This window comes from Conger conger, chromosome 1 (genome assembly GCF_963514075.1).
Source record: "Conger conger chromosome 1, fConCon1.1, whole genome shotgun sequence".
Taxonomy (NCBI): domain Eukaryota; kingdom Metazoa; phylum Chordata; class Actinopteri; order Anguilliformes; family Congridae; genus Conger; species Conger conger.
Genome location: NC_083760.1, coordinates 81,758,733 through 81,772,036, shown reverse-complemented (window position 1 = coordinate 81,772,036; position 13,304 = coordinate 81,758,733). Strand labels below are relative to the sequence as shown.

Genomic DNA, 13,304 nt, shown 5'->3' with positions numbered 1-13,304 from the left:
TGTACACATTTAAAAATAAGTTTAATAAATGAAAAATTTACTTTGTATGTTATGTTTCTGTAAAATTACGCAATGGTGCCAACTAACTCGTTTCTGATCCATTACTTTCAGTGCCCGTTTATATAATGACCTGATGGGTGTAATTATTGTTTGGTTGGCCTGGCCCCAAACTGTTATACAGTATGATAATTTAGAAAATATCATGGCATGTATAAACTGTGCTGCCTTAATAGGTATGTAATGTCTAATTAAGCGGAAGCAATTTAAATTTGTTTTGACAGTTTTGCACAACCTCTTTACATGTTTATCAAACTTAACTGAGAGTCTAAAGTAACACCTAAAAATGTTATTTAATGTCCCTCATCTATTGTTCGTCAATCTTTATTCTAAAATTTTCATTGAAATTTATTTTTTATTGAAAAGCACATTGAGACTGTCTCATTATAGTTCAAAATCAGATGATTATTTTGGAGCCACTGTGACACACCAGTCATTTATTTTGTGAGAATCTCTGCTGCCATCTGAAGGTTTTCTGCATGCATATATATAATTATGTCGTCTGCATACATTTGGCATCTAACTCTTTTACAGCTGTCAGGCAAGTCATTTACATATAAAATAAAAAGTAAAGGGCCTAAAATTGAACCTTGTGGAATTCCCATTCGGCAAGTTTGGACAGATGACTGGGTAGAATCTATTGCTCTCTGCATTCAAGATAAGATCTAAACCAGGTTATTGCATCATTTGAAAAATGTAATTGTTGCAGTTTATTTAAAATAATTTTGTGGTTCACAGTATCAAAGGTTTTTTTCAAGTCCAAAAATACTGCTCCCACTACACTGCCTTCCTCTAATGACTGTTTTATAGTTTCACTGAGGTAACAGTTCGCAAACTCTGTTGAGTACCTTGGTCTGAATCCAAATTGTTTGTGGTGCAGAAGGTGATTACTTTCAAGGTAATCAACAAGTTGTTTAGCAACTGTTTTTTCAAGAATCTTTGAGAGTGCAATTGAAATTGGTCTGTAGTTAGAGACCTGGTCAAGTGCTCCAGACTTAGGAATTGGGGCCTGGACTTGGCCCCGTAGCTGGACTCCTGCTAAGCCTGGACCTGGCAATTCATTAAGACAGTGTGCCCAACTGTTGTGCTGAAACATTCAGATTGCAGCTTGTGATAGGGTTGAAAAGGGGAGGCTGGGTTTTAGGGTTCAAAATACATTGAGCAAAAGGTTATGTGGACTGAGGAAGACAGACATTCAAGTGGGGGAATGACATGTTTACGAGAAAAGATAAGATATTAAATCAAGCCCTGGCCTCTGTGTATTTAATGTGTTCACACCAACCCAGCCCCCTGATGAGCAATCAATATGATGAACATACGCTTTGGTAGCAAACATCTTTGGATATTGCAAGACTGGTGAATGCTTAGACAGCTTAAATTTCTGTAATGTGTTCAGTCAAGAGACATGCGACATGCAGTGTCCCCTCTTACCCCCATTCTTTATTGGCTTGCAAGTAACGAATACAATCTTAAAATACTCTGATTGTGTATACCGATAACGATGACATCACATTCATCTACAGAGGCCTGACAGTCCATGTTCTTTCACTTTCGTACTGTAGACCGTATACCAGTGCCGGATCAGAGGGGGGCGGGTTTTTTTGCTGTCCCCCTCCCCCCCACAAATCTTTGACCACTGACTTAAATTAATCAATTGCTTTGATCGTGTGGTTGCAAGGATACACGCACACACACACAAATATATGCAAACGAGGGGGGAGAGAGCCTGGGAACTGTATGGCACACACAGTGCCCTAAATAAAAAGGTGCCCCCACGATATTTCTGTCTGCCCCCCCAATCACAGCAGAACCGGGACTGTCGTAATCCAAAACTAAAGTCGATCTACTTGGAAAACCCAGCGCTGTAAAGGACATAATTGACTGGTGAGTTTTCATTAATTTTGCATTTGGCTTACATCCTATTCGTAAATGTTGGGAAGAGGTTGTGTTTTTGTGTTATTATTGGTTTCATGGCATCAACAATGACAAAAGGTAACAGCTTGCTTTCCACCCAGCTAATGTAAACGGGCTGTGCTTTTAGATGTCTTTTCAACAAAATTCTGCTCAATGGGAAAAATTTAAACCCTGAAAAAGAAAAACCTAATGTCTTTTCTGTGAATCAACTAAATTCAGTGCTACCGAAAGTTCGGTTTGTCCTATAACGAATTCTAGCTAACAAAGTTAAACAAGAAAACACTACCCGTAAGCAGTCGTGACGCAATATAATTAGCATACAATGTATTTGATTAATCTAAAATGACTATTCTGGAAGTGTCGACAATAAAAGGAACTGCAATGCTCACGTGTATAAAGAGGGATTTTACTTTAAATTCGTAATTGGCAAACTCAAACTGATTTAGGCTACCATAATTCACAAAACCAAACCAAAAAGAATTATTATTTAACACAACACGAGCCCAGAAACAATGTCGGAATATAGACTACAATTAGTGAGCCTTGGCCCCTGCTGAACAAAAAAAAACGGTGGCCAATTAGACCATCTGAAGCTATGTTTTGAAACAGCTGGTAGCTTGTATTTCAAGTATTGTTTGTCGGAGATTGTCAATTTGAAGGCAAGAACGTATAGCGCGTAGAATTGAACATGTTCAGTCTGCGAGCGAAAATTCGAGTGTTGTTTACCACACTTCCTCATCATCTGACGTCGGGTTATCATGCAAGCCCGTGCCATTGAGGAACATTCATCAAGCAGTCTTTCGACTGATAATACAGGTAACTCACAAATGAAATAAAACACGAGTAAAAGAGGGATATAAAATGAAAGTAGATCAGGTAGGTATATGATTCCTGAGTTAATGAAGCCCTTTATTACGCAACTGACTGTTTTGTGAGCAATGGAGAAAAGATAGCCTAGCCTTTGTAGGCTACAGTTGTTCATCTGTTTTGCTTTTCATCTCAAAATAAAACAAATGGAACATACCTTAAAATAATTAGGACTGAAAATATGGTCGTATACGATTGTATCGTGTAGATGAGGCATCTATGTATTTAACAGTGTAAGATATTCCGACATGGGTGAAGACGTGATTTTGTGGCTGTGGGGGGGACCCTGTGAAATAATATTCTGTCCATCCATCCAAAGCAGTCATGGCCAGCCCTGTTGCCTTCATGGAGTCCCCTATGTGCTTGATTGAAAATACGGATGGAAACCTTTCTGTGAACCAAGAGGCGGTGGATGTCTTGATGGGGCTGAATCAGCCAGCAGTGGTGGTGGCCGTGGTGGGCTTGTACCGCTCTGGAAAGTCTTACCTCATGAACAAACTGGCTGGGAAGAAGCACGGTGAGGACCCCTCCCCTCCTTTACACTGACTGTATAATAGGCCCGTTGCTGGCATAAAGACTATGCAATCATCTAGGGCCTAAACCATCCCTGGGCCACACAGTTCAGCTGTTACATAAGTTGTGGGTGTGATTTATTGATTTATGTTGGGGCACTTTGGGGGCCACCAAAACCTTAGGGCCAACTGTCTAACAAATTGGCAACTGGGCTTGTTAGCATTCATTTGATGATTGAACTGAACTGATACTTCAATATACCTCCACATGAAGTGATACTATGTGACAATAGTCACTAGATAAATGCTAAATGTATGCAAAAAGAGTGTTTTCATTTTATTTGCTGTTGCTATGAATAGTATATTAGGGTCAGAATTGAATATGAGTGTCAGAACTGTTAGTAAGTGTAATTACTAATGCACCAATGATATCTTTGTCCTCTATGTTTGTATTGTGTGCTGCACTACCTTTTTGTCTTCGATCAGTCTATTTAAACTCTCCTGGATGTTTTTTCCTATTTCTTTGGTCACTATTTTAGGCTTTGCCCTGGGAGACACGGTGCAGTCACAGACCAAGGGCATCTGGATGTGGGCCCTTCCACATCCCACAAGAGCAGGCCACACCCTGGTGTTACTGGACACTGAGGGGCTTGGGGATGTTGAGAAGGTTGGTACCACAGACAGACCACTCCAATGTGTGCAAAAATCACTTGTGAACACCCAGCATGTGAACTATAAAAAATAATGCCATTTATGAGATGAGAGCATGGAAAGGTAACCTATGCTAGTCACATGTTTTGTTTTCACATGTGAAGTACAATTATCACATCAGACATCACAATCAGATGTGAAAATGTCCAGTTCACATATGCCATTTTTGTAATTAAATGAATGAATTTCAAGTATGATATTGTGATTTTCCTATTTGAAAAGGCTAATTTCATGTGTGATTTTTATTGTATTATAAACAGGAAGTGTAAGGCCTTGTTTATGCTTTATCTCATACACTTCATGTTCAATTTCTGATTAATTTGCTGCATATCCAGTTCTGTGCATTTAGGTGGTTGGTTTGGAATTTCTGGATGGGTGTCATCACTTCAGGAAAGATCAGTTAGTATTATCAAGAAAGAAGTTGCTAGTTCAGACTTTGCACTCATAAAGTAAACTTCTTTTCTTTGATCTTTGGGAACAGATTAGGAAAAGTGGAATTAGTTCTGGATAATATTGCATGCTATTCACATATAGCCATTACGCTATATCCACATTCTGCACCATTGTATGTTGTCATTATTGAACTTATTTTACTGTAAATTTCATTAATTTGAACCTGTTCCTCTTTGGTTTGAAACCACTGCAAACGTAGAGGTTCATTTTTATGTTCATTTGTAATCGCACTGGAAATGGGGGTTGAGGTGGTGTTGTGTTTGTTTTTCAGGGAGATCAGAAGAATGACGCATGGGTCTTCTCACTGGCCATCCTCTTGAGCAGCATGCTCGTCTACAACTGCCGGGCGACCATAGACAACCAAGCAGTGGAGACTCTTCAGTATCTTTTCAGTGATGCTCAGCTGCAGAGAATATGACTCAGCTGGAGAGTAGTTTTGGTCATAATGGAGTGGATTACAGGAGGGATATTCAACTGGCCAGTAGTACTTCTGGTTTTCATTCATCCCCTCTAATCGGGGGATTATCAGTAGATTATCGATAGATTATCAGTAAATAACTATCAAAACAAAACCAGCAGCATTCCTGACTTTCAGGTTTTTGATTGCATGGATGTATCATTATTTTATTTTATTTAGATAGGCCTGGATTCAATTAATGGTCACGCTTTATTTTACAGCCCGTTAATTACCTAGTATTTATTGGGTACGCGCAAAGGTACTTGTGTAACTATTAGGTAACTAGTTTGATTTCAGTGGTAAGTGCTATGAAACAAAGTCATTAAGTACCATATGTAAGCGCAGCCTGTTTCATAGTACTCCCCGCTGAAATCAAAATAGTTAGCTAATAAGTACCTGGTATTTACACAGTAAATACTATGTAATTAATGGGCTGTAAAATGTGACCCACTTAACTAAAATTAAAGTGCTGCTTGTTTAAAGTAAACATTGTTTGACATGTTCATTTTGGTGGTCACACTGAACTTAATTAATTGTCTTTGTCATATGTTGTCATAGTATTTTGATAATGGCCCTTGTCACAATGACAAACAAAAACAGAACTTAGCAAAATAGTACTTTATGCTTTCGGGCTTTGTATGCGCCTTGTGGGCTCGACTCGTGGTTGTTTGGGACACGCCTCTGTTCCTAGGCAGACCGAGGAATCGGTCATCTCTCCCGTCCGACTCGACGAGCCTTTTAGGGTTTTATTATTCCTTAGCTACGGCAGATATGTCACAGAGCTGACGGAACGGATCAAAGTCAAATCTCCCGGTGGCGCTTCATCCTCTGAGGACGGAGCAGACGCACAGTTTGTGCAGTTCTTCCCCAAGTTTGTGTGGGTCATCCGGGATTTCACGCTGGAGCTCAAGATTGACGGGAGGGCCGTGACTGACAACGAGTATTTGGAACATTCCTTGTCCCTCAGGAAAGGTAAATGACATGCGTTTGAACTCAGGAGATGATAGAGCTCACCATATCCTACTTCTCATTTTACAGCACAAAGATGCTAAACTTGGGCCGGAAAGGGAGGGTGACTGGGTCCCAGAAGCCCGCTATGCAACGTGTTCGCTACCAATCAATCAATCAATCAATCAATCTATGACATTTTAGAGATAGTGCCCCTTTTATAAGGGATTTGCCACAATACACCTCGCCCTTTACCCACAGAGCAAGCTGGAGGCAGGAAAAATCCCTTTGTAAAGACATGTTGGAAGAAACCTCAGAAGGACCCAGTGGGCCAGCCTCCTCTGGCTGCCTCAGGGTGTGGGTTCCCCAGTGCAAAATCAGTTTCAGACCAGTGTCTGTGGATGGCGGTCCAGGGAATGGGGTGGCCAGCCAGATCAGTGGACATACTGTAGACAGACAGCAGGCATCTGCCTCATCCGGGGAAGAGGGCAACTGGCCCCCTTCCATCGGTGAGGGTGGGAAACTAAGAGAATAGATACAATTACTGCACAGCACAGCTGGTGCAGTGTGGTCAGCAGTGGAATATCGCAGCTGAGGAAAGGACCTGGGTCTGTAACTGGACTTGTAACTGAGCTTGCTAAAGAGGTTCCTGGTGGTGGCCCTTTGGTTTTACCCATAAGAATAAAATATCTGCGTAAATGGATAAAAACTACGTACTACATGGATAATTTGTAAAATACGTAAACGGTGAACGTGAAGGTGTATGCTGAGTCACAAAGTTCAAATGTAATGTCATATTTCCATAGGCAGGGACAAGAAGACTGCAGACTACAACCTCCCCCGGGAGTGCATCCGCAGCTACTTTCCGACGAGACGGTGTTTTGTGTTCATCACCCCCACCACTCCAGAGAACATGTCACGTCTGGATTCCCTGGATGAATGCGATCTCAGCCAATCATTTCGCACCGTCACCTCCAGCTTCTGCAGTTACATCTTTATGGAGAGCAACGTCAAGACGGTTAAAGGAGGGGTGCAGGTCACTGGAAGGAGTGAGTGCACCCATTCCCCCATCACAATCATTTCCAGACACACATTTACATTCACACACTAAAAGTCTCATAAAAAGACTTCTCTGTAGTAGAAAATATTAGCTTGTTTTAAGTTACTGTTTGCCTGAGAAGTCTCAGCTCATTGGCCATTTTTCTTGCTTTCTTGCCTTATTTCTTTTGTCACAGTGCTTGGTCATTTGGCAAAAACCTACGTTGACACCATCGCCAGAGGCGACGTGCCCTGCCTGGAGAACGCCGTGCTGGCTATGGCGCAGATCGAGAACGAGGCGGCGAGGAGAGACGCCCTGAAGGAGTACCAGCAGGGCATGCAGGACCTCTGCTTCCCCGTGAACGTCCAGGAGATGTCCCGGCAGCACAGGCTCTGCGACTCGCTGGCCACCAAGACCTTCATGAGCCGCTCCTTCAAGGACGACAGCGGCGAGCACCTGAAAGCCCTGGCGGTAATCACAACCGCCGTATCTGCAGCCAGCGGCACAGACTCATCAGTCAGTCAGTCTTTATTGGCCCCGATGAGCAATTAATCCTGCAGCCAAACGTAATGTCAGAAATATAAAACGACAGCCCCGTGAAGCAGTGTGCAAAACACACGTTCAAAACATGCAACGAATGTAGAAAAACATGCTGTAGTTCTCATCAGGCTTTCTGAATCAGTTACGCTGATAAGGTGAGGCCTATACCACTAATAAATACAAACATTCGGCTATTTAAGCTGTTTATTGTTGATATGGAAGTGTATATCATTTTATTGGGTTCTGCTGTATAAACAGTTTTTAGATGTAAATTTAAACCATTTATCAAATAGGCCCTGATTGCACTCTTAGCACTATCAGCGCACTGGTTGTGAGTTTGCACTTCGCACTTTGTTGTACATTGCTCTGGATAATGCGTCTGCCAAATGCCAATAATGTAATGTCATGTAAAAAAAATCTTTCATTGTGGGAATGCAAAGGTAAACCAGAGATGGCCCATACACTGTATATTAGACGCTTTCCATCCGTTTTGATCCAGGGAGCTCCACCCTGGTTCTAAGGCATCATGGGACCCCCAACGTAAATGAAAAATAAAAGGGTTATATTTTAAAAAATGTTTTCTAAAGATTTGGGACTGGGGTTGAGTGCAATCGTGGACCCCCTACAGTATATGAACTGTAGCTCATGATCCCCATGGAACCTCGGACCATCTGCTGAAAAGTAATTTAGGATTAGTTGAACAAGTCTATGGCACAGAATGACCCCCATACCAAACAGGGATGTGAAATTCTTACAGGCACAGAACCGTATTAAAGAGAAAGGGGATGGAACCGTATTAAAGAGAAAGGGGATGGCATCGCATTTCAGATCTGCCTGTTACCACTGGCGTGTGTGTCTGCTTTCAGGAGGCCATCGCAGAGCACTATGCCGAACTTCTCTGCCAGAATGAACAAGCATCTAAGGACCTGTGCAGGAACCTCCTGGCTCAACTGTCTGCACCGATGGGCAAGAGGATGCAGGAGGGCTTCTATGCCGAACCGGGGGGCTACGAGCTTTACTGCGCGGACAACGATGCTGTCGTGGCCCAGTTCCACAGCACGCCCAACAAAGGGGTTGTGGTAAGTGTCCAAAAAAACAACACAAACTAGCAGAGCAGAATGCCGCAGTGGAAGGGGTATGAAATCTGGCTTGCATAGTTGAGGAACAAAAGACCTGGCTTTATTAAAGTCAAATTTAATAAGCCATGTATTTAAAGACTTTAAATAATCATTATTAAATAAGAAACACAATGACACTCACATCGCCTGATATTTAATGGTTTGTTTATTCAAAATCAAAATCATGAAGTAGCGGTGACTACTCGCTCATGATGTACTGTAGCAGAGTCTGGGAGAAAGGCATGCTTGCCTGGATTTTTAGTATTCAGCGGATGGTCCATATATTGACATGTGCGTGTGTTTGTGTCCTTAATGTATAGGCGGAGGAGGTACTGGAAGAATTCCTGAAAGAAAAAAGTGTGGAATCCAACTCCGTTCTTCAGGCTGACAACAAGCTGAGTGAGCAGGAGAAAAGGATTCACGGTAAGCCCTCGCAACAAACCTGTCAACTTGTGCTCAAACTTGTCAAACTTCTCTGTGGTCATACCAGTGCATGGTGTCCAGGTGAACCTGTTTTCTCCCACATCACTGAAACTTCAAAGAAGGGCTCGGCTGGATTACTGAGGAATGCTCAGAGTATTCTTCCCCTCTACAGTTAAGCAATGCTTTTAACTTGAGTGCTAATGGCCCCCCCTTGTGGAGAAGCTTCAACCACTGTGAGTGAGTGGGTTCTGCAAAGCCATGTTGAGTCCTCCTCATTTCCTTAACTCAAAGCTGCACAGTTCACTGCAACACCACATTCTACTTGCATTACATTATTGCATTTAGTAGATGTTGTTCTCCAGAGAAACCTATATAACCTGTTGGTGAGCTATGTTGGACTTGAACTACGTCACACCCAATTGTAAGGCCCTGATAGTGGTCGTGACTTGGTGATCGCTGTTATCGTGTGAAATCGTGCAACAAAGAGGGGCGCAAGGAAGTTGAGAGAATGGCCAAAAGGAAGATGGAAAAAAAATGATCCTTCTTTCAAAAAGGAGTGTCATCTTTTATGACTGCCAATACCCTAGACTCCCTTTTAGTCATCATTTCAAAAGAAAAAAACATTTGTTCCTTTTAAAATGATTTGAGGATAGGATTGTGGTAACTGGATGCTTACTAAAGCCATGTATTTTAATATTTAGTTTTACAATTGTGAGGATGTTTTGACTTGCTCCTGTCTCAGATGCGGAACAGAGGGTGGCCATTTTAGAACAAGAGGAAAGGAGGGAGACGGAAAGACTAGAACTGGCTCAGAAGATGCTAAGGGACCAAGAAGAGAGTCACCAGGAGACCATACGTCAGTTACAGGTGAACCCTCCACATCTGAAATAACAATAAAAATGTTGGTCTGTCTGCCTGCAGAATCGGTTTAAATAGGGGTGACATGGATATTTGATAAGTTTTCATTAAATCAACGACGCAATCATTTAAAAAATGTGTTTTGTGTTTACTCAGGTTCCCTTTGTCTAGTACTACATTTTGTCTAAAGATCTGAAATCATTCAGCACCAAAATAATAAGCAAAATTAGGAAGGGGGCAAATACTTTTTTTTACAGCACTGTATGTGTGTGCATGCTTGTATGAATAGCCGCTGTATATATGACTTTCAGTTCAACATTTAATTAACATAATGCTGACCTTGGCAAAACCAAAGACAAGTGTTGATTGAATACAGGCCAAAAACTATATCCGAGATATCAAAACAGTTTTTGGCTGTAGTACAGTTATTCTCAATACTTTACCCCCCATTTAACTTCCCTGTCAACATTCTGACCTGATGGTGGATACGGTCTTGGAATCAATGGACCAACCATATCAGTCGATATCCAGCTGTGTAAATGGGCAGTATGTTAAACAAAAGCTAGGTGTGTGTGTGTGTGTGTGTGTGTGAGCTACTCTGGGAAAAAAAGAGTGTTGGTCAAATGCCTAAAAATGTAAATCTGTCTCTGAAGGTCAAGAAGCAGAAGGAGGCGGCTGAGGCCATGAAAGAGTTGGAGCGAGCAATGGAGAGCAAACTGCAGGAACATGAGTGGCTGATGGCCAAGGGGTTCCAGAGGAAAGAGGATGCCCTGAAGGAGGAGATCCAGGAACTGAAGAACAATATGGAAATCACCAAGGAGAAGGACAAGGCCGCCCAGCGGGAGGCAGTGGTGAGCATGACCAGAGTCCTCGCCAATGGAGTCCAAACTTACATGGAGTACATGAGCCTCCATGAGAACCGCATTATGAAGGAAGAGCAACGCAAGGAGGCACAATACAGGCTCCAGCTGGAGAGAAGCAGACAGGGCAGGGGGTTAAAGCAAGTTGTTCAGGGGAAAGGAGAACCGAACCTTCACCAGCACCAGCGAGGAAAGCCCAAACCTGGACAGACAAGCTCCTCAACGGATAGCGCGGAGACGCAGGCAAGCTCTTCACAGTCCAGTGCGAGGCCTGAGAAAGCAGAAGATCCACAGCATGAAGTCCATGAAGTCCATGAAGTCCATGAAGTCCATGAAGTCCATGAAGTCCATGAAGTGAAATGAATTCCATATTGTAGTGTCTGTGCTTAGCTTTTAAAATGAATTAATCTCTCTGATTAATTATAGTTTTCCAGTGTTAACATACAGCCAGTTTCAGTAATGCTTTGAGGCTTCATGGTGATGCAGGTTGCAGTAAAGAGACATGCATATTCAATAAGTTCCACAAACAGTACAGTTCAAAATGCACATGTAAAACCTTGAAGAGGTGACATCATTCTGCATCATTCTACAAAACCAAAATTATCAAGTTCATAAAACTACGAATTTTACACTGGGGCAAGGCAGAGAAACTTTCATACATCCATCCATGTATCTTCTATACTGTTTGCTCTGTCATGGTTGTGGAATGGAGCCAATCCCAGCATGCATTGTATAGGGCCTGCTGGGAAACTAATGTTGAAACTAATCTTCAAATTGTACTTTTTATTTTTGCAGCATCATTAAAAATACATTTACTGCAAAAAGTAAAAGCAATGTTGACTGACTTTTTACAGTGCGTTTTGAATATGCGTAATGAATATTAATAACACTGTATAATATACTACTATACTGTCTAACATTGTAGGCTATAGCATGAACGGTGTTTCTTACACGATTCTGCCTGACCACTCACACAAGGTGCCGTTTGACTTCCATTACATTTTTATAATAAATTTAAAATAATTTTGCACTAATATAAAAATAAAGAATGAAAATGTTATTTTCTGAGAGGACAGGGCAGTGGAGTTGGAGAGCAGAGCTGGTGGTGTGGAATTGGGGAGGAGGAAGGAGTAGTCGAGGAAGGTTGGGGTGAGTGGGCTGCTCAAAGTGCTGCTTAGTTGAAGAGGAAGAAGGAGGCCAGAGGCACCAGGAGGAGGAAGAGGAGGAAGAGGATGTCCAATGCGCAGGGCATTGTTTCACATGTCTCCCGCACAACAGTTCACATCGATGCACTTCAAAAACAATGGGCAGAAAAATACTGACTGACCTAGAGATTTAGTCCCCATTATGTTATTACAATTAAACTGTTCCCAATTACTATGGCTATGTTACTTTACCAGATGGGCATACGTTGTGACATTATGGAAAGGGCAAAAATATGCCACCTCACTAAGAACATAATATATGGTTATACATAAAATTACCAGGATAGAAGATATTGCTGATCCATTTCTGACCTGTGGACTTTCCACAGGACTCCAAAATATATTACATTAATGGCATTTGGCAGACGCTCTTATCCAGAGCAACGTACAATAAAGTGCATACCCATAACCAGGAATAAGTGCGCTGAAAGACCCTAGAGGGAAGTACAATTTCAACTGCTACCTGTACAACAAAGATAAGGACCAGGGCCTATTACAATTATTATTATTATTTTTTTTTTTTTTTTTACAAATTAACAAAGCAAAAGTGACCAAACTTAACTCGCCAAACACGGCTTACCTAGCCAAACTAAAAATACCAATACACAAAAAAGTAAATCACAGAAAGACAACAATTAAGGTTCACAGGGAGGTAGGGAGGGACGGGGAGAGGTGCGTCTTCAGTTTGCGCTTGAAGGTGGGAAGAGATTCTACAGTTCTGACCATATATGAGCAGTCACCACTCACACAGGTGAAACACTTATTTCCATGGGGGGCGGGGGGGGGGGGTCTGTGTGTTTGCTGCTGCTCACCCACTCTCATTCAGCTCTCCCTACAACTTCAGTCAGCCTATCTTTGGTTCTAGCTTGGTTTGGTTTTGTATATTGAATTTATTTGGCAACATCCGTGTCCCCTTGGCCGTTAAAACTTTTTTCTTTTTTAAACATATCTTTATTGATAATACATTCAACAAATCTTTTTCACATATACATCAACTTTTACATTTCTCCCCATCCCCTCCCCAGGGATCCTTTGGAGCACAGGAGTGACAAATATACCTAGATAAACAAAACCTTGTGTTGCCCATCAGAAGGGTGACATACCAAGGGGAAAAGTTTGACGTACCTGCCCCAATTGCATTGCCTCTGATTTATTCAAATTTATTTTATAGCCAGAGAATTCACTAAATTGAGTAATAACCTGAAGGACTGTTGCTACAGATATTTCTGGTTCTGTAATAAACAGCAATACATCATCTGCATACAATGATATCTTATGTTGTCTTTGATTAACTGGAATGCCATGAATATTGGGGTGGGATCTAATGGCTTCCCCAAGTGGT

General features: G+C 41.8%; 1 protein-coding gene across 4 annotated transcripts; it reads left to right on the top strand.

Moving 5' to 3' along the window:
* The first annotated feature begins 1,754 nt into the window (after positions 1–1,754).
* Positions 1,755–11,508, top strand: LOC133126247 (guanylate-binding protein 1-like). 4 transcript variants are annotated; one of them, XM_061238286.1, is made up of 11 exons: positions 1,755–1,941; positions 3,161–3,355; positions 3,890–4,017; positions 4,786–4,895; positions 5,741–5,943; positions 6,726–6,968; positions 7,155–7,429; positions 8,365–8,577; positions 8,937–9,039; positions 9,782–9,906; positions 10,551–11,508. In XM_061238286.1, exons 2-11 carry the CDS (start codon positions 3,163–3,165, stop codon positions 11,118–11,120), a joined length of 2,163 nt encoding a protein of 720 aa, XP_061094270.1. In that variant the 5' UTR covers positions 1,755–1,941; positions 3,161–3,162; the 3' UTR covers positions 11,121–11,508. The 4 variants fall into 4 exon arrangements, with proteins under 4 accessions (XP_061094270.1, XP_061094261.1, XP_061094251.1 ...); XM_061238277.1 differs by having other exon boundaries at positions 3,158–3,355; XM_061238267.1 differs by lacking the exon at positions 1,755–1,941 and adding an exon at positions 2,473–2,787.
* The last annotated feature ends 1,796 nt before the right edge of the window (positions 11,509–13,304 follow it).